Genomic DNA, 19,343 nt, shown 5'->3' on the forward strand with positions numbered 1-19,343 from the left:
ACTGTACACTGGTGAGCGATCCTGTTTCTGTTATCTTGTAGGTACTACTTCTTTAGGCCTTGACCGCAGCACACATTGAATGGGTATGCTGGCCAAAAAAATAGTTACTCTTAAATAATTTGAAACATGCTTCAATCCTGTGAATAGGCCCGGTTCCACATTATATCCACAAACTGCAATACGGCAGTCCCAGGCTTTCCAGCAGTCCACCGTAAGTTACAGCATCACCCACGTACATATGGAGAATTAGCCTTGAACAAAAGTTTTACCTAGCTGTGCAAGAACTGACAGCCATTACTCTGCATGTTTCAACCATTGAGTACCAAGCCTCTCACAGAGTCAGAATAGACTTTTAAGCATGTTCTAACTCTTAGATCATAAACCTTTTCTAAAACATGCACTGTCACATCAAAAGTGTCTATTTAATTAGCATGAAATAGAGGGCCGAATCAGGGAAGAAACTGGCAAGAACCTCAGCAACCCTGTGGGGTTTCATATCAGCCTTAGCTGGCAGGAAGTAAGCAAGATAACGAGAAAAGAGAGGGAGAAGTAGGAAGAGAGAAAAAGAAAAAAACAGAGAGAGAGAGAGAGAGAGAGAGAGAGAGAGAAAGAGAGAGAGAGAGAGAGAGAGAGAGACTACCCTGCCAAAAAAAAAAAAAAGCCCTATGATATCATCCATGTAGAGAGACAGTGAACTAGGAAGTAAAAGTCTTAGTACATAGGCAGTCACTCAAGTGCCAACATTCATACTTTCGCCTTGACATTTTGGCGGCGGGGGGGCCCTGTGGCCAGAGAATGGCTGATCGAATTTAGGTAGCAGTATACGCATCATTATACAACAGGCAGAACACTTCATTCAACTGAAACTACATGGGGAATTTTAAACAAGTAGAAGGCACGGTAATTACTCAGACCAACCCCGAATCTGCAGCTAGTAATTCCAATTCTGCAAAAAATTGGGATTTTTGCTCAGTTTGGGATGCTCAGCATCAGCAGGCAGCCAGAACCACTACCAAGAGGACATCTCCTGCTCACTGGTATTACGTGAGGCTTTTCTTTAACATGGACTCCAAGAGAAGGATGTGAAGACTGAGTCACCAGCCACAAAAAGGAAAATGACTTTGAACCTCCAGATCCAATTATGCATCATACTGTTCTTTCATCTTAAAGCAACCAGTGATTCGTTAAAAAATACGAGTGTACTAAAGCTGGGAATATTTCAAAGAGAGTGTTCAGAGCCTCCTCCCATCAGGATCTTAGATGTCAAGCTCAACCGAAGCTCACAGTTTTGCATTATCAGTGAAGGGAAAGTAGCCCAGTTACCATTTTGTAAGAAACGCATGGGCTTACAACCTAATGATATTGAGAAGAATTCATGGATATAGCAAATGACCAGAAGTGCTTTGGATGAAATGGAGAAACAACATTATGTCAAAGAACAGCATTTAATTATATGTCTGCATATAATGCAGATGAGATCAAAATTTGCAAATATATGCAGAGCATCCCAATGCTTTTTGGCATCACATCCTGTAGCTAATAGATTCAAGACAAGACACTCTTGCACAAGGCTTGCCTCGTGCATCAGAATGCCAAGAGGAAAACTTTTTGGCATTGTCTTCCTGCACCCAGCGAATGTAATACATAAGCAGAAAAGGGGTTAAGAATCAGGCTTTTTTTCTTCAGATCAGAAGCCACAGAGATGCGAGCAGGAAGTGGGATGGGCTAAAACTGCAGACATCCTTTGACCTTGGGTGAGGAAGCTTGATTTGAGAAGACAAAGGGGAAGCTGGTGAATGGATAGTCAGAGGGACGCAACAGGTCCCTTAACAGTTTCAAGATATCCGCAGCTGCCTTTTAGATGATGTAAGATGGATTTGCAGAAGCCAATGAGGATGAGTTAAAAAACAATCAAAATGGGAGGTAAGTGCCTGAAGGGAGAGCTCTGCCTTTCTAGAGATTTATTACAGTGTGTGGGTGCGGGGGTGGAATTAGAGGAATTACATTTACTAATCCCTTTATATACAATATCAATATGGATTAGGTGAACATTGTGAACACAGCTAGAAACAATAAACTAATACAATTTTTTGCATCTGGAACAGCAAAAGACAGTAAAATCAACAAGTGATGTGCCACCTGAACACATTTGCTGCACATTCATGATCAGTTGAGCCCAGGCTGTGTGTTTAAAAAATATCTCCACCATTAGAACCGTTTATTTCATCATCAGGCAATCATCATCAAACAGACCGTCTTTGGCTCTCTCCTTTAATAGTGTTCTACTGACTACACCCACATAAATACGGAGTAATTCCACTAACATCAACAGAATCACATCGACTTAAAAGCAGTACATAAGAGCTACAAATCTACACCCTGAAATATTTATCATATTTTCTTCCCAGTTTTCTTCTTCTTCAGCTCGGTTACACTTACCCCAAAGTAATAACCTACTTCCAAACATACTATATTGCAACAACAGCTTGCCAGTTATAAGTTTCCTTCTAAGACAATAATCGAAGTTTACATTTTTTGCAGTTTTCTTTTACTTTACCTCATATGACATTGGTAGACTTGTAAGAAATATCATCACATCCAGCTGTATTTTATACATTCCTAACATCTTTCTGAAAAGCACTCGGAATTAGATCTTATACGAAGCCTGAATTTTTCTCACCATCTCCACAAGTAGATCCTTCCCTGGCATGCTTGCTCTAGAGGTGCACAATATACAGGTCTGGGCCATAAGTTGCTTTCTCTCTGATGATTTCCTCTTGATCACTGCACTACTAGTCCTAGCTATCATATCTATAAGGATGACAGTCAACCCTATGCATCTTTCAACACATCAAGGGCAGGATTTTCACAAGTGAATACTGAGTTTGGATAGCTAGCTTGAGAAACCTTGAAACCTTGCTTTAATACGCATGCTAAGCAAGTGACGCCAAGGCATTTGAAAAAGCTGTTAAGACCGTCTCTGCAAAATAAGACCTACTTCACAATGAAGAAAAGCTGAAAAGTCTACTAGAATCTTTTAATACAATAGCCATACTTGTGGATTTTATGGGCTTCAGCAGAATCTACATTTTTACTCAAAAGACAAAACAAAAACAACCCAAACAAACACCTCAAACCAAGGAAACAATGGCAACCCACTAGTACATTTCTAGATCTCACTGTCACAACCACAGTCTTCCAAAAGATGTGACCCTCAGCCAGTACAAATTTTGTTTACCGGAGTCTCCATAAAGTCCAAATACAGTTTCTGTGGAAGATGTGAACTTCCCTAAATGTCTTATCACCATGAGGCACTAATTCTAACATTGTCATTACCCATTCTATTACTTATCGTTTTTGCATACTCAGTGCGGGAGAGACAGTCAAGCTCAAGAGTAAGAAGTGCTATTGAACAACACCAGAAAAGTAAAGAAGTGGGAGAAAGGAAAGGGAGACAGATAATGGGGGAAACAAAGCAAAGCAAAGAAAATGGGCTAGGAGAAGAACAGGACAAAAGATGAATGTGTGAAGTACTGAAAAGAAAGGATATACTTCAAAGAAAAAAAGCTGCCCTCTCTCTGAGATGCATTAGTAAAATTCAGTAGAGATGGCATACTAATTGTCCTCTTAATCTCTGGTCAAAATTTTAATCCACAAGATCAGCATATCACTTGCATAATTAATCTAATCCCCAAGCAACACCATTACTTACGACAGGACTCGCCGTTCTGGTCCAAACTCTGCTTCATAGTAACCATCTCTGCAGTCTTTGCCAACCAGATCATGAGGGTGCGGCTTGTAGGGTTCATTCTTTGTTACCAGTGTAGTCCTTATTTTGACTTTTCCAAAATAATTCAGAATCTACAAAAATGTGAGAGAATTTCTAGATTTTAGATACCAGATTGAATAAAGTCTCCACATGTAACAGAAAACAGAGTTTGTTCTAAAATACTCCATGGACAAAACACCACAATCATTTTACAACAATGAAAATTCCACTACTGCTTTCTAAAAGAAAAGCCAGGACCACAGCTCTGAAATTCATAAGTTTTGTTCATTGCATTTCAATTAGGTTCATTTTACACTGAAAAAAAACAAGCATTTGGCAAAATATTTGAAAAGTGAAAGTTTTTGAAAAGTATTGATCATCTACTTGAAAAACGAAACCAACATACTTAACCAGCTTCTTTGGCAACATTACCAGGTGATTTGCAACGAAAGATTTCACTGGTCACTGTGAAACAAACCAGTATTTGAAATGAAACTCACTGAGTTCACTTATACTACCACACTGTGAGAATGGGAAGGAAGCCTGAAAGTCTCTAGGGATTTTTTTTTCTTCTTTCTTTTTTTGAGCATGGAGATCCATTACTTCAGTACATCATCAGGGCTCTTGATATGAATTGAATTGATGCCTGTGCAAAAGGCCAGAGGTAATACCTAGGCTATAGAAGCTTAGACCTGACAGTAAAATACTTTGTAATGCTCTAAGACGAAACGTGACAGGCCATGTTTCGTTATTGTATCTTGCCTTATAATGAAAGATGTAAAATTCTACCCCAGTGACCACACACAAATGCTTACTGAAGGACATGAGTAGGTTCAAAGATCTTAGGGAAAAAGACTGTCGGAGCCTCAGGGATAATTACCTGTACACTAAGTAGTGAATGAGGATCTTGGGATAAAAATCACACTGTAGCATTAGCTCCTATGAAGTCTATTCTCTTAATTCTCAGATGAATAATCAAGAAGAGGGGCACTACATTCTCAGCCTCCTATTAGGACCTTAACAGCTGTCATGAGCCTAATTCCACACACACATTTCTCACATGCATATAAGTCTGCCCTCATGCTGACAGCTACCAGTGAAGTCAGCGAGGGTTGTGTGGGTGAATCTAAAAATTCACCTAATGGCCTAAATTGGTTGAAGCATAACAACTTGAAAGCAAATATAAGATGCTTAAGCACACATTTGTGCCGAGGTGAGTGCTCCTCCTGCATTTCCCCTGCTCAATGACTAACTGTTCCTCTCCTTCAGGCCTTTCTTTCCTCCTCCTAAGCCTCCAAGGATTCACCATAATGTTTTCAACCAATACCTCAACCTTTGACTTAACCTGTCCACTTCTAGCTTCCATCATCTGTTAGCTTCTGCAGTCTCTAATTTGGCTCCTTTCTTGACCTTCATATAGGCCACTGTTTCTTTTTACCCTTAAAATAAAACTCTCCCATCTCTCTTTCAGCTTCTTCAAATATTACATCATTTCTCCCTCATTTCACTCCCAGTCCCTTGAACTTGAAGCCTGGTCTAGCTGCCCTGATTCTCCAGTTCCTCCTTGATGTTCTTCATCGCAACTGCACTGCAAAATTTAATCTCTTCCTGGCCTCTCTGTTCTCATCCTCATTGATGTTTCCATCTCTGGAGGGGACTGCCCTAGCAGCTCATCAGCACTAAAGCCTCCTACAGTCTTCAGGCAGGCGGGAGTTCACCTAGAAATCACCTCCTATCAGTAACAATCAGCTTTGTCATCAATGGTCACCTGTATTAAAGAACAAACTATGCCAGGATTTCTCAGTCACCTATCACATCCCATCTTCCCTTCAGGTTCTGGCTGACCTTCACGTGCAGCACAGTCCAGGCTAAGAGGGACCACATGCTCATACTGCCCATCGAACCTGTGCCCTGACAAGGATCTATTGCTTCAAGCTGAGGGTCTGTGAAAGTATTCACTTTTTCCAGCAGCCTATGTAGTTTCTTCTTCTATTGGTAGAACGCTGAAAGAACAATCGAGCAAGATTTCCTTATCAGCTCTGGCACTATGCTAGTAAAGGGTTCACCTTCTTATTTGCTTGCTCCTTTAGCAATTCTGGCTTCAGGGTTAGACCAGCTTCCACAGCAGCCTGGTTACTCTGTGTAGTAAAAGTTCACTCTGCTGCTCAGCACACCATTGTCAATACCATCGTTTTCAAACTGTCCTCCTTCTCAAGGAGAAGGCTGAGGCTTTTATGCCTCAGCTTAGAATATCCCGTATCTTTCAGACTTGACCTCCTCTGTATCTCTTTCTCTGCTGCAATTCTAAAGAGTGCATCTTTAGCTCCTTTCTTTTCATACTCACACATGCTGCAGACATGCAGATGCACAGCTTCCATTGCTGGAGACCATAATATACTTCAAGATTGCAAATACTGACAGCTTTATACTTGAACTTTCCATTCTAATCTTAACTCTCAAAGATTTTCTCTAGATTGTCAGAGATAAAGGAGAAACTATCACCTTAAAACTTCAAATAGCAAACCAGAAATTCTATCTTACCCTATCCATCTAGGATTTCCCAGACATATTCCTTTGTCCCACATATGAAAGCTAACTGCCAATCTTGCTATTGTTTCCTTTACATCATCTCCAACAATCTCCTTTACAATACTTTCATTCCATCTCCATTGTCCATACCTTTGTCTCTGCTTTGATCATACCTGCCAAGACTAGCCTGAATCCCTTCATTCTGGATTTCCCAACACATCCATAATGCAACCACCCAGCTCTTCTTCACTTGCAGGTGCTCTGACCACATAATTCCCCTTTCTCAGCTCCTTTTTAAATTCTGTATCCCCTTCTGACATCATATACTTCATGGTAGTTTCTTTTGCAGAACCCAACCACTGAATCACTGGCTGCAAGTCACTTTCTTACTTTACTTCTTTCTACAGAGTGCCTCCTTTCATGCTGCACCAGCTGTTAGACTGGTTAGACTTTTCAAATTCTGTACACAGATAACCTCCTTCAGAGCCCTCCCAAAATTCACATTGCAGTCCAAATAGTTAAACCAAACCCAAGCCATGTAACTAAGAAACCAGAACAAGCATTCATACAGAAAAAGCTAGTAACAAATGATTCTCCAACACTGAGTAACGGTACTCTGAGCTCCCTCTGTACTGGTGCTTTGTTACCTACCTGTACATCTTCTCCTGTTCTGGTAAGTTTGGAACAAAATCTTTAATGACCAGCAGCAAAGAATTCCTTTTCCAATATGTTTCAACTACATTTGGATGCCAAGGAAAGACTGGCAGAGCATGAAATGAGGAACATTCTCTTTATTTACTGCACCAAGTCAAACACATAGCTACAGTACAATGTTAATGTGAGCAATGATAATTCTAGATAAAAGTAGTATTACCTGTATGGAAGGGAACGTCTTATTGTTTTCTGTACTGTGTTCTCCTGGAATGCTGCCTGCTGATCTTCCCTCACATTTGTATCTGAAACGCATTCCCCTTTGCCTGGGTTGTTCAAATATTTCAATGTAGGGTTCAGGGCCACCTTTAAAAAATGAAACACTTTCAATACTAGTAGCAAAGGCTAAAAAGCAGCAGAAGACAAGCTATATGGTTAGCTGCTACATGAGAATTAGAAATTCTAGAGTCTTTTATTGATATTACCTTTCTTTCACTTGGTCTACCTTTTCAGACAATCGATTCTTCTTTCAACGTGTATACACACAATCAAAGGTGAGGAGTAAGGAGGAACGGCAGATTTAAAATGAAATATCTACTTATCAATGCCATGTAAATAATTAGCAGAGGATTCTGCCCTCCCGCCATTTCCCCTGGAACTTAAACTCTCTAATAGCTAAAAGAAGTTATGTCTGATGAAAGAAGATTTTATACAATAGAAGAAAAAATCATTATTTCAAGGGAACAGTTGAAATTTTTAATTATAAATATACTTTTAGGAATGGTTGTCCTCTCAAAGTACAGGTACTGTCAGTACTACGTTCTCTTGAATGTCCTCTGAAAGTGAAGATGTTTCCTCAGAAGTGACTGATTTAGTTCTCATCATAGTGAAGCAGAAACTATGCAAATTAGGGGGGGGGGGAAACTAACTACTAGTTTGAATATCATCACTGAGGGCTCAGAAAATACATGATTGCTGGTACTGAATTCTGATACAATGCAACAAAATATAATTTGACCTGCCCACTTCCCACAGGCCAAGCTCTATTTGCAGGATCTCCCCATACACAGCAAAAATCTTAGTAAAGGCTATTGGGCAGTTGTCAAAAGGGGCTTTTCAGGAAACATGACAGACAAGAATGAGAGACAGCAGAACTGTTTTTAATGAAAGGTTTAGAAAGACTTCGACTTAGCATGAGTATCAGTACTTTAAAAGTAATGTTTTACTGACTGCCAATAACAAGCTATTTAGTATATCTCACTGAGAACACCAAACAGGATAGTCAGTCAAACAGTGACAACAGTAAGATGGCATGTGAAAAACAAATAACAGAGGGAAAGTAAATACTGTAGAAGTTGAATCATCATGGTGTTACACGATCAGAAGAACATAGTTTATGGAAATGCCTACTGTGCTCTCTGTCATCTTCATATAATAGCATCCTACTTGAGCAACATCAGTGAACATGACAAACAAACATGACAGGCAACATCCTGTGGTACAGCTCTGAAAATAGTGCTCAGACACAAACATAATACGGAAAATAGTTAAGTGTATTGAAAATGTTAAATGGGTAAAAGCTCCCTGCTTCCTTCTGCCTGCCAACATCTCTATATAGGATATGAGTTTTGTCAAAGAGGTGGATTCCAATCTTAACTCCATAGTAAAAGCTTTTCTTTTGCTGCACTTGCAATAATTTAAGCATATCTGCCAACACCAAGCTTGAACTTTGACTGGGATTTGTTGGTCACAAAAGACTTCTAATGTTGCAGCAGTTCAGAACCCAAAGTGAGAAAATACTGTAAACTAAATGATGAAATAATTAAGAGAAGGAAAAGGAAGAATTATGTCTCTGAGATGTCACCTTGGTCCTGCCTGTATGCGTGTTTTACTTGAAGACATTTACAGTCAGCTATAGCATGGCAGCACATGAAAGGAGCTCTGACGCTGGAACTGTATTCAACACTACCCGCCTTTTCAAAGTCTGTCAACTGAATGCCTTTTAAAGGCAAACTGCATTTCAACTTCAGGCTGTATTTGGTGGCAAAATTTGGGAACTACAGTTTCACATTGCTTCCTAACAATTTATCAAAGTGGCAATAATGCAATTGATCACTTTCCATCCAGTGGATTTTAAGTCGGTTTCTGAAAACAGACCATGAGCTGTCACATTAAATACACATCAGCCACTACTCTAGTTCCAGTTACTTACAAGGATGAGCAATTTTCTGGATGCTTCTCAGATCCTTTAGGTAAGTTTTCATATTTTGTCTTTCTGGAAAATGAGCAAGTCCAGCAAAGGGTGGGGAGGGCTGGACAATATTAACAAAAAAGCCTAGAACTGATGCAAAGCTGACTGCAGAGAGGAATCAGATGCCTCAGCTCCTCACAAAGTCAAGCCCACGCACCAGTGTATGGCCGTGCAATTTTCACACTTAAAATTTACTTATGCTAACATATATATCAGGACAGCCCAGCAGACAATAAAAGGAGTGACTGTCGGGTATTCGTTAGCCTCCCATTTCCATCATGTTAGTGAGGAGAGAAAAGAATCTCATTTTTCCCTTCCTATATAACACAGTGTATCACAAATACAGACATCTATCTATATATTAAATTAAAAATCTATTTTATATGCTATAGTGACAAAATTGGAGTAAAGTGCCTACTAATCATCTTTCTTTGGAGACAAATGCATGCTTGTATAGCTGCTAAACAGACCCACAGTACACCCACATACATTACGTATTGGTCAATACTAGCTAGAGCCTTGCCGTGTGAAATTGCTATAGTACACAAGCATTTCAAGTTTTTAACTCTGTCTGCTTTAACCAATAATTTCCCTTCATGCTCTACTAATACCTGCTTAAGAGGACTTTTTTTTTCCTCACCCATTAAGAGCACTTGAGTATTTCAGAACTCTGGGCTCGATAATCATTAGGGGACTGTGGTTGAAACAAATGTCATTGAAGGCAAACCCACCGCTTAACAGCAGGTGTGTTTGTGGGAAAGTTGAGCTCGGTGACGCAGTAGCCTCCAGAGATTAAATACTAAACTTCATTTTATCTTGGTTCTCACTCTCCCTATTTAAGAATCACGTTATCATCTCCACCACAATTATCAGTGTCATCATGTCTTGTGTAGAGAGGAAACACATAAAAGTGGTTGCGTGAACTAAAGGTATTATCAGCACTCTGCAGTGAAGTGGAGGTCTGTTCAGTGTTCCCTGTTTCTGTAAAAAAGCAATGCACTTGTGAAGTGGCACGGTTTAACTATTTCATAATCTACACTCACACACAGAGGTCTGTTAGTTCCCACAAAGCTGCTAAAGATCTGTCCTTTTCCGATCTTGTTTGTCAAAGAAATATGAACTATGTCAAAAATGGACACTCTTTCACTAATTCTATAAGAGAAATATAAGGCTGCTTATATTACCTATTTGTCCACATCTACTCAGACAAGCATTTGAAATGGAAGCAAACGAAAAATCTAGCTAACCCTTCATTTGAGGAGATAATGCTTTAGCGTTTCATCTACATTTGTGATTATAATTGCCTATACACATACCAGCAATAGAAACACTATGCTACATATTATAAAATTATTGTCCCCCAATGCTCCAATAAAAAGTTTTAAAAGAAGCGTAGGAGATCAAGCATCCCTATTACACAAGCAAGGAAAAAAGGTAAAACCAGTAACAGCACTGAGAGTTCAGCCAGGTTACGCTCATTCAAGAACAAAAGGCTGTTATATTCTGATCTGTAGGAGCAAAACAAAAAGGACAACTCCCCAAAAAGGCAAAACAGCATTTCCATCAGACCTCCCCAAGATGAGAAACCTGGGACAATTGAAGCCATTAGGATTAAAAACTAAAGGATATAAATAAAGGCTTCCTACTTATCTCCTACTCTGTCATTCAGAAGCAACTTCTTTGAACACATCTGCTGAAGAGTTATCAAGGACTAAATCTTTTTACCCTGGACCATGTGTTGCAGGCAAGGGAAGAGGAACGGGCAAAGTATTCATCTTAAAATGAGGGTCTGTATTTATAAAGTGGAATTGCTAAGGAATTAGAGGAGACTTAGCTGGACCTTTGGGATGACAACAATCAGAGATGCAGTAAGATGGGAGGAAGACAAAATGCCACCAAGCAGAGGGACAACTGGATGGTGGAATCATGTTTCCTCTTGTTGCTTTGCTCAAATGAAACAGGCTCTGGAGGGACCACAGGATTTGTAGTTTTCTTGCATGGAGTTCCTGTGAACATATTCTTCAGTGATATCTGAGCATGAAAGCAAAGTAGCTGTGGGCTACAAGGGCAACTGGAAAATGACCTTTGTTGGAGATGTGAATACATCACCCGAAAACATATGGTTTGAGGTAAGGGCAGCGAGACACAGATGGGAAAAGTGCTGCCCTTCAACTCCAGGGTTATTGTTCTGCGCAGAACTCTGGTGACCCTGCATCCTCCATAGCAAAAGCTATTTCCAAAAAGTTAGAGCAGGCAGTCTAAACACTTAAAACCTCCTGCAACAGCTCAGGCAAAAAACACCATGGTAGAAGATTTGCTATAGAACATTGTGGCTCAATCTAAAATAACCCAGAGTGTAAACACATACACATTTTAGAAAGCGGCATTCTACCTAGGACTCCATAAACTGTGCAGAGTCTAACAGAGACAAAACTGCTCATGAACTTCCTCTTTGTTATGGTGTGACATTACAGAATAGCAACCAAAAAAAAAAAAAAAGAAAAGAAAAGAAAAACAGCTACAAAAGCTAGCTAGTACCAGGAAGTTAAGAACTTCCCCTGCTGAAAAATTCCTTATCTGGTTCCTAACTACACTGAGAATATACTAGAGATAAGAAAAAACTGCTATCTCCTGCTTCAGTGAAGCCATTATAATGGCCAATAATAATAAATTTAAAAGATACCTTCCACACAAATCGACTTATTTTATTTCTCTGTTGATAGTTAGCATTTTTTTACATTATATATTATATATATATATAAAGAGAGAGAGTACAAAGCTTATACTTTGGTAACAGATAACAGAACACACACATCTAACCTGGGGTTGGGAGGGCATCTTTCCCTAAAAGTGCCACTGTAATTAATGCCAGCAAGGCTGAAATAGATTTTTTTAATCCCAGGGAAAAATGCCAGAAAGCTACTTTTAAAAGAGATTCAGTTTAATTTAGACTAAAGAAACTTAACTGTGCTTTTTGATGTAATTACTCAACACACGATCCCTTATTGATATTATTTTGCATTTATACCATCTCTGTTTCTTATTCATGTGCATTCCCAGAGGCAAGCTCCCATGTGAACAGGATCCAGCTGAGCATCGAGGAGTCTCTGGCCTGCTGATGTCTGCCTGTCCCAGATCTGAGACCCATGTGCCTATTTAATACCTGAGCATCTCAGTGATGCCTTTTAAGATTTAAAGGATCTATACGACAGCCTCGTAAGGTCTGCTGCAATTAATCTGAACATCCCCAAGACGCTTACTCATTAACCTTTTCCTTAAGCCCACTTAACAAGCTAGGCGGACGAGGATTTAATAGGAGAAGCAGCTGCTGGCCCCCGTCACCCCTCTCCGCCGGGCTGTCACCGACCTCTGCCTGCCGGCGGACCCCACCGGCAGGGAGCGAGGAGAGGGCCGAGCCCCCCGCCGCGGGATGAAAGCGAGCCATAACTGCTCGCTGCTCCCCCCAGATCCCCGATCGCGGTGGGGAGAAGAAGCAGAGCAGAGCAGCAGCAGCCCCCGGGAGCCCGAGCGGCGGAGGCAGGCCCGCGCTGGCCGCCTCCCGCAGCAGGGCGTCCCGCGCCCCGGCCCCGGCCCCGGCCCCGGCCCCGGCCCGCACTCACCGGCCATGCTGACAGCTCCGCGCAGCCGCTCCGGCCGACTGCCGCCGCGGGGCTGCCCGCCCGGGCCGGCACCTCGCCGGGGGGAAGCGGGGGGGGGGGGGCGGGCCGGCCTCCCGCCTCCCCGCGCTGACGCGCCGCCGCCTCCGGCGCCGGGGATTTCCCGCCGGGCGGGCGCGGCCCGCGGTGCCGCCCGCCCCCCGCCGCGCCCGCGGGGCGGCGGCCGCGGCGGAAAGCCCCCTCCGCGGCGGGCGGAGCGGGAGGAGCGGGGCCACCCCCGCGCTCCCAGCCTCGCCCCCGGCCCCGGCTGCACGCGCGGAGCCCCCGCTCACAACGTAACGCGCCCTCGGGGCGTTGGAGGGCCCGGCGAGGCCCCAGCCCCGCGGGCGGCGCTGCCCGCCCCCAGCGCGGATCGGGTGCACCTGCCGCGCGGGGCCAGCAACGCACCGGCGAGGCGCGGCGGGGGGCGTGCACGGGAAGGGCAGAGCTGCACGTGGGTAACGACGAGGAGATCGGGGGTCTGAAGGTCTTTGCTCGGGGAATGCGATGCACCACCGCACGCAGAAAGTGCGTTGACATGAGTTGGTGTTCTGGAAAGAGAAACGTTGAAAGTAACAAGAAACAGAAACAAGAGAGTAACAAGAACAGCAAAGACCACTCAAAGCAAGGTATATAACTGGTGTTTTGACTACTTTTCTTTCCCTATCCTTTCTTTTTTAAAAAAGCAAAGGTTATTGGAATATACAGGAATTAACCACAGCACAAAAATCTATTCTCTAGCCTGCAAATCCATACACTAACCCAGTTACTTCAGCAGAAGAAACTGCCCGATGCTTATTACTCTTCCTGCTCTGTGGGTCCACAACAATGTGACAGAATCTTTCTTCATAACCTTAGCTTTGCCCAAGCATCATCATTTATAGATAGGTAATGTTAGCAGTTACAGAAAGTTATATTTCTCCCTTCCCCAAGCAAAACTTTCCTTATTTAAATTAGGATTCACAGGTTTTCATCTAAATGTATTATGGGGATGGATTTCAGAAAGGGAAGCCGTGAAGCTCCACTGATTTAGAGCTAGATACTGCAGATGATCCTATGAAAAACCTAACAATGTCATGAATATACGTTATGTAAGCCCAGCCGGATTTGTTTCCCCCATGTCGACTTTAAAACTAAATGAAAATGGGGGAATCCTATGGGTCATCAGAAGGATAATCAAAATTTCTGTAACACTGGCTAGAAGAAAGACTAGAAGAAAGAAGAGTTATATGATTATATTTAGGTAGTAAGCTGTTCAAAAGAATCACATTTGTTTGTATGTTTTAGTTTCTTGCCAGAACAGCCTATTTTTTCATCATTTACACAAAAATCACAATGTCAAACACCACGAAAGGCACAAAACCACAGTGCCCTAAAACTGCAAGAAATTAGGACTAGATCTTTATGTCTTTGATTTCTTGGATTCACTGATTGATGTTGCAAATCATGTTGTTGAGGTTATAACCGTATTCTAACCAACCTACACATTTTACCTACACACACACACACACACAACCTCCAAAGCATACACCAACAAGGAAACGTTCTTCAGATCGATAGTTGGGGGTTGAGGTGAAGGTCAATGCTTTTCTCTCACATTTGAAGCAATGTGGTTAAGAGATCCCAGAGGTACGGCACGTTAACCGGGAAGGCACTCAGAGCTGTCTTACTGCTTTTGCTGCTCTAGTATAAAAGCAGCAACACAGCAGCAGATGGAAAAGCGATACAACATGGACTCCTCTTCACGAACTGCCTGCGTCCAAACACTGACATTTAGTTTATGAACACCCAATGTTAGAAGGCTCTGGCACAACTGTCCTGCAAAGCCTCCATTCGCGAGGTTGGACAGCTGGAGACGCGCTCCCATGTGGAGTGCATGCCACATTCTTGCAGATCACCTGACTGATCTGAACGGGACTACGAACAAGAAAGGGGAAGGGTATGCATTCACTCCTCTCAGCTAGCTGCAGCTGGAAAAGCCCTGCGATGTTACTACCCCAGAACTGGAGTATGGATTTGAGTTTTGGTTTTGGATGTAAAGCAAGCTGTAACTAAAGCCATATGGGAAGACAGGGGTTTGAACTTTATTTTTACTTTCGCATTTTCAGCCTGGTTTGCAAAATGTCAGATGGTAAACTGAAGCCTTTCAGGAAGAAAGGATTTAGGTGCTTCCCTAAAGAAAGTTCAGATCCTTGTTCCCATCTACTTTTCCAGCCCAGGACTCTGCTGAGTAGGCACAGACCCAGGCATCAGGCAACTGTGGCTCAAAACAGAAGGATCTACTCATTTCTTCAAAAGGAAAACCTTATTGTAGCACATACAGTCTAAACCAATGTAAAATTAAGGGCAACTATTCCAGGCAGTACAAATACCATCTGTTACGACCAAAACATCAACAAAAATTCCCTATTTTTCAACATCTCTTTTAAATTGTGATTCTTAGGGCTTGGAGGAACAGGTTGCTCCTAAGACAATCCTTAAGACTGTATTTTAGAAATTAGGGAAATATCTAACAAATACACACCACTGCCTATGGTGCAAATTGCTTCTTGATACTATTTTTAAAAGAGAGATGAGCAGAGTGCATTTCTTTTAACACCCCCAAAACCTTAATTCTACCCCTGGCCCTCCTCCAAATGAAAACAGCCTATATTAAACTACAGAGGGGGGAAAAAAAACCTCACTCCTTGAAATGTTTCTCTGCACAAGAGGTTTGTGCACCTATGATTTAGATACGTAGCGACTGGATCTGGCTCAGGGAGTCTCTGAACAAAATGACTGGAAGAAGGACAACGTGACGTAAGACATCTTTCTTGCCCATTTTTACATCTCCAAAAGTAGCTATAAGTAGATGCCCAGGGAAGAGGGCAATATTGGGCTAAATGAATCTTCAGTCTAAGCCAGCATGGCTGTTGCATAACACATTCACATTCTTAAACCAGGGGAAGGTTCCACAGCAACAGAAAAGTCTTTGAGATGAAAGGCAAAAACCTAAAGTAAGAGACTCTTTGCTCAAAATCATGAGTATATAGCTCCCTCTATTCCTATGATTACTCTGCATGCAAGCATATTCTGCACTGATCTGGATTTATGGCACCAGGATTATCCTGGGAGAGTGATGTGAAATAGAGAATTGCAGTGTAGCACTGCTAATTACAGAAACCTGGTCAGCATCTGACACGAGGTGCAAGAACATGTCCTAACGTTGGGCATATGTAGATCTTTGCAGACAGCAGGACGGAATTCCCCTTCCGTAACATTGCATAAGGAAGGCCAGGTGCATCACTTACTTCTGTCAATTGGCTTTAGCTATAGCCAGAGGCAAGATACCAGAATTCCTAGACCAGTATGATCCAGTGCATCACTTCCTGTCTTCCAGTTAAAGTAAGTGTTTAACATCACATTTTCTCCATTTATTAAGCCCAAAGACAGGTCCTCCCTCTTGGTTTTCACTGGCTGCAGTACTAACACTGTTAACACCTAGACTGCTGTAAGAAACAAAGCTTCCCGCTTTGGTAGAGAATGTCATGGGGAGGAGAAAAGGTAAGAATGGGAAAAAAAACCCCTGTTTGTACAGCAAAGGACAGGGTGTTTGGCAGATTTGTCAACATAGGCTGATGGATCTTCAGTGGTGCTCAGTACAGGCATTGCCCAATAAAGCCTGCTGTGGTACAAAAGTGGCATAGGCATACTGTTAAGTCTCTATTTCCTGTTCCCAGCTATCTGACTTAGATCAGTGATAACCTACTTGTCACTGGCCTGATTAAGCAGCCAAGCAGCCACTGACTAAGGTACTTTTAGAATCAGGCTCTTCTAGTAAGAGGAAAGAGGGACAGAGGAAAAAAAAATAGAAGTCATCCACTTCTTTCCTTACAAATAAAGTTAGAAGTCCTCTTTTCCTGCCCATCCTATCTCACACCTCCCACATGCCCCTGATTAGTAATTTCAGATCCTCTATGCCTTTAAGAATATCTTTTGCTGTTTAACTTAAGTCTCAAGTGCCTCTTATTTAAATATTGACAGACCCTTCAAAGGTTAATAGCGTTTGTGGTTCACGGTACCACTGAGGAAGAGCCTAATGCAGAAGTTGTTCTTAAAAAAGTCACAGCTTCCAGATTAATGACAAACTCAAAGGTTGTTCAGGCCATTCTGTTGGAAGATTCCCCTAACATGCTTTTAGTTTGAAACAGAACAATGCTACTGTGCCTCCTCTCAATACAGGGTGGAGAGAAAGGAAGTGCTAACAGGAGAAGGTTGGTCTTGTGGATAAGGCAGAAGGCTATGATTCAGGAGACTGGAATTTGGTTGTTGGCAATTCAGCCTTTCTACTCTTAGGCAAGTCTTTCAATTCTCCAGACCTCAGTTTCTTCAACAGAAAATAAAGATGGTTCCTTGCTCCCACACTTCTTATTCATCTATGATGCAACTCCTTCAGGGGATGAACTGTTTTTATATGCAGGTGCCTAGGACAGTAAAACTGTAGTTCCATGAACACTTTAAAGCTGTGGTGGTGTTTGAAAAAGGCAGTTACCCCTCTTTCTCTCCTTGCCACTGGACAACCCCTGCGTCACTGCATTCTTACACTGTTATTTGGCTACATGGGAAGCTTGCTTAAAAACCCGGGGAAAATAAAAAGGTTGCTTTTCTGCTCAGTTCCCTGCATATCATAGAAATGCTTGTACCAGGAACAAGGAATGGGACAGCACCCAGGCAAGAATGAGTTTCTGGAAGACAGCTTCGGACAGCAGTACTAGCTTCATGTTGAAGTGCTATCTTCATAAACTGTAGCATAACAGTATATTCTTAGCTTGGAAGAGATGCAAATAGCTGAGTGAAGTTTCTTAGTCACATTCCTTCCCTCAGAGATTTTCAGAGAAGTTTGTGTTTGTGTGTGTACAGGTTTTCAGAGCAGAAGTTCTCAGCCACCTTCTCCCCCATCCCTCAAGCATTTCCCATTCCCTTCTCTTTATCCCAATATTAGAAGCACACAGCACAGATTGCAAGTTGATTAATTACTGTAATAGAGAAAAACCTTTCCTAGTTGTTGGCAGGTGAAGAACAAACTGAAGAGGGATGTTTTCTCTCCCCTGTGCTGTGTAAAAGCCTTACAGTATGGTTTCTTAGGGGCCTCTGAAATGGACCATCCTATTGCAAACTTATGCCAGAATTGGGATTCATCAGATGCTGTAGTCCTGTAGTGAGATGGCTTAGGGAGACATGAGCTCAGGCTGACTGCAATGATCTCATCAGTAGAAAACCACTTTTTTCCCCCCCACTCAGGATGAATTTTCAACTACATTACCCTCCAAGCCAGATCACAATTGCTGGTATGAAGGGAAGTAGAATTGCTCTAGCTAAAGCCATGAAAGCATAGGGCAGAAGGAAGGACTGGAATCACCCCTTTTGGCAACAGCAAGCAGTTAGATTGGCCTGGTTATGACATGAAACCACACTGGGAAAAACAAAAGATCCCAGCAACATATACTCTATATTAATTCTTCTGCACCCTATACCCCAGTACATACCAGTTAGCTGTTATGCCTTGATCTACCTACAGAAAACAATGTCACCCAGGTTTTATTACAAGCTTTCACTTTTCCTTCAAGGCTAACACAGTATATAGCTACTTGTCATCACCTTGAGCTTCAAGAGTCCCAGAAGACTGTTTTTCTATCTTTTATTATTTTGGCTGCAGATACACATTGTTTTAATACACCCCCACTAAACATGACTCCTTTAAATTTGAAGTCTTAAACTTGTTTTTAATTCTCTAGCCCAATGACTCACACACTTCTGACTTGCATAGTTCAACCATTTCACTCAGGAATCACAGAAAGTGACACTGCTCTTCAGACTGAAGTGTTATAGCCATGGGCTATATGGAAGCAAATTTATACATAATGCCCTCCTGCCTACACAAAGCATATTTACAATCAATTTGTAAGTTGTCCATCTACTCATCTGATCTGGACCTACTTTTTTTTTTTTTTTTTTTTTTTAAATCAAACTGCCTGGGACTGTATCATACTGCCACCTCACTATGCAAAGTCTTTCGTCAATAGTCATGAGTAAGCCACAGCAATGAACACCACTGCTTCACGCCATTTGAATACCTAGTCTCAATGGTGTCTGTTAGGGATTTGTGCATATAAATACATATATCCAATTTACTAGTAGATGGCAATAAAATAATTTGCATTTACTAAAATTTTATATTTACTAACATGTAGTAAGGCTACAGTTTTTAGTCCTGATCTTCCTTTATCACCACTTTGAAACCCCTTGCTTTCTCATGCATAGAACAACGATGGGTTCTGCCATTTCTCAGTCTTGTTCATTTGGCAGTCAAAGCAGCAGTGCCTTGCATCACTTGTTAATTTTGCTTTTAGGCCATTTGGGGAAGATTTTTTTTCTCCTCTTTTTTTTTTTTTTTTAAATTAGTGTAGTGGTTGGCCTGTCTCTCATGTAAGAAAGTGTTTGATAAATA

The 19,343-nt window shown here is 41.8% G+C and overlaps 2 protein-coding genes and 1 long non-coding RNA gene across 4 annotated transcripts in view; 1 reads left to right on the forward strand and 2 right to left on the reverse strand.

Annotated features, from left to right (window-relative positions):
• Positions 1-13,383, reverse strand: part of REL (REL proto-oncogene, NF-kB subunit) — a 37,507-nt gene extending 24,124 nt beyond the window's left edge. The window contains exons 1-3 of one of the 2 annotated variants that reach the window (XM_064510036.1): positions 13,265-13,383; positions 7,173-7,315; positions 3,713-3,861 (exon numbers count right to left, since the gene is read on the reverse strand). In XM_064510036.1, the coding sequence (XP_064366106.1) occupies positions 3,713-3,861; positions 7,173-7,265 (242 nt within the window). In that variant the 5' untranslated portion in view covers positions 7,266-7,315; positions 13,265-13,383. Of the gene's footprint in view, positions 1-3,712; positions 3,862-7,172; positions 7,316-12,820; positions 13,056-13,264 lie in introns of those variants that run through there. The other variant, XM_064510035.1, reaches the window with a different exon arrangement.
• On the forward strand, positions 1,726-12,411 carry LOC112980036 (uncharacterized). Its single transcript, XR_003258333.2, has 2 exons — positions 1,726-1,923; positions 12,261-12,411. It is a non-coding gene; the product is annotated as an uncharacterized LOC112980036 (long non-coding RNA).
• PAPOLG (poly(A) polymerase gamma) overlaps positions 13,283-19,343 on the reverse strand; it is a 40,760-nt gene continuing 34,699 nt past the window's right edge. Inside the window, exon 22 of the mRNA XM_026094634.2 lies at positions 13,283-13,407. The gene's annotated coding sequence lies outside the window, so the exon portion shown is untranslated. The remainder of the gene's footprint in view (positions 13,408-19,343) is intronic.

This window comes from Dromaius novaehollandiae, chromosome 3, assembly GCF_036370855.1.
Source record: "Dromaius novaehollandiae isolate bDroNov1 chromosome 3, bDroNov1.hap1, whole genome shotgun sequence".
NCBI lineage: Eukaryota > Metazoa > Chordata > Aves > Casuariiformes > Dromaiidae > Dromaius > Dromaius novaehollandiae.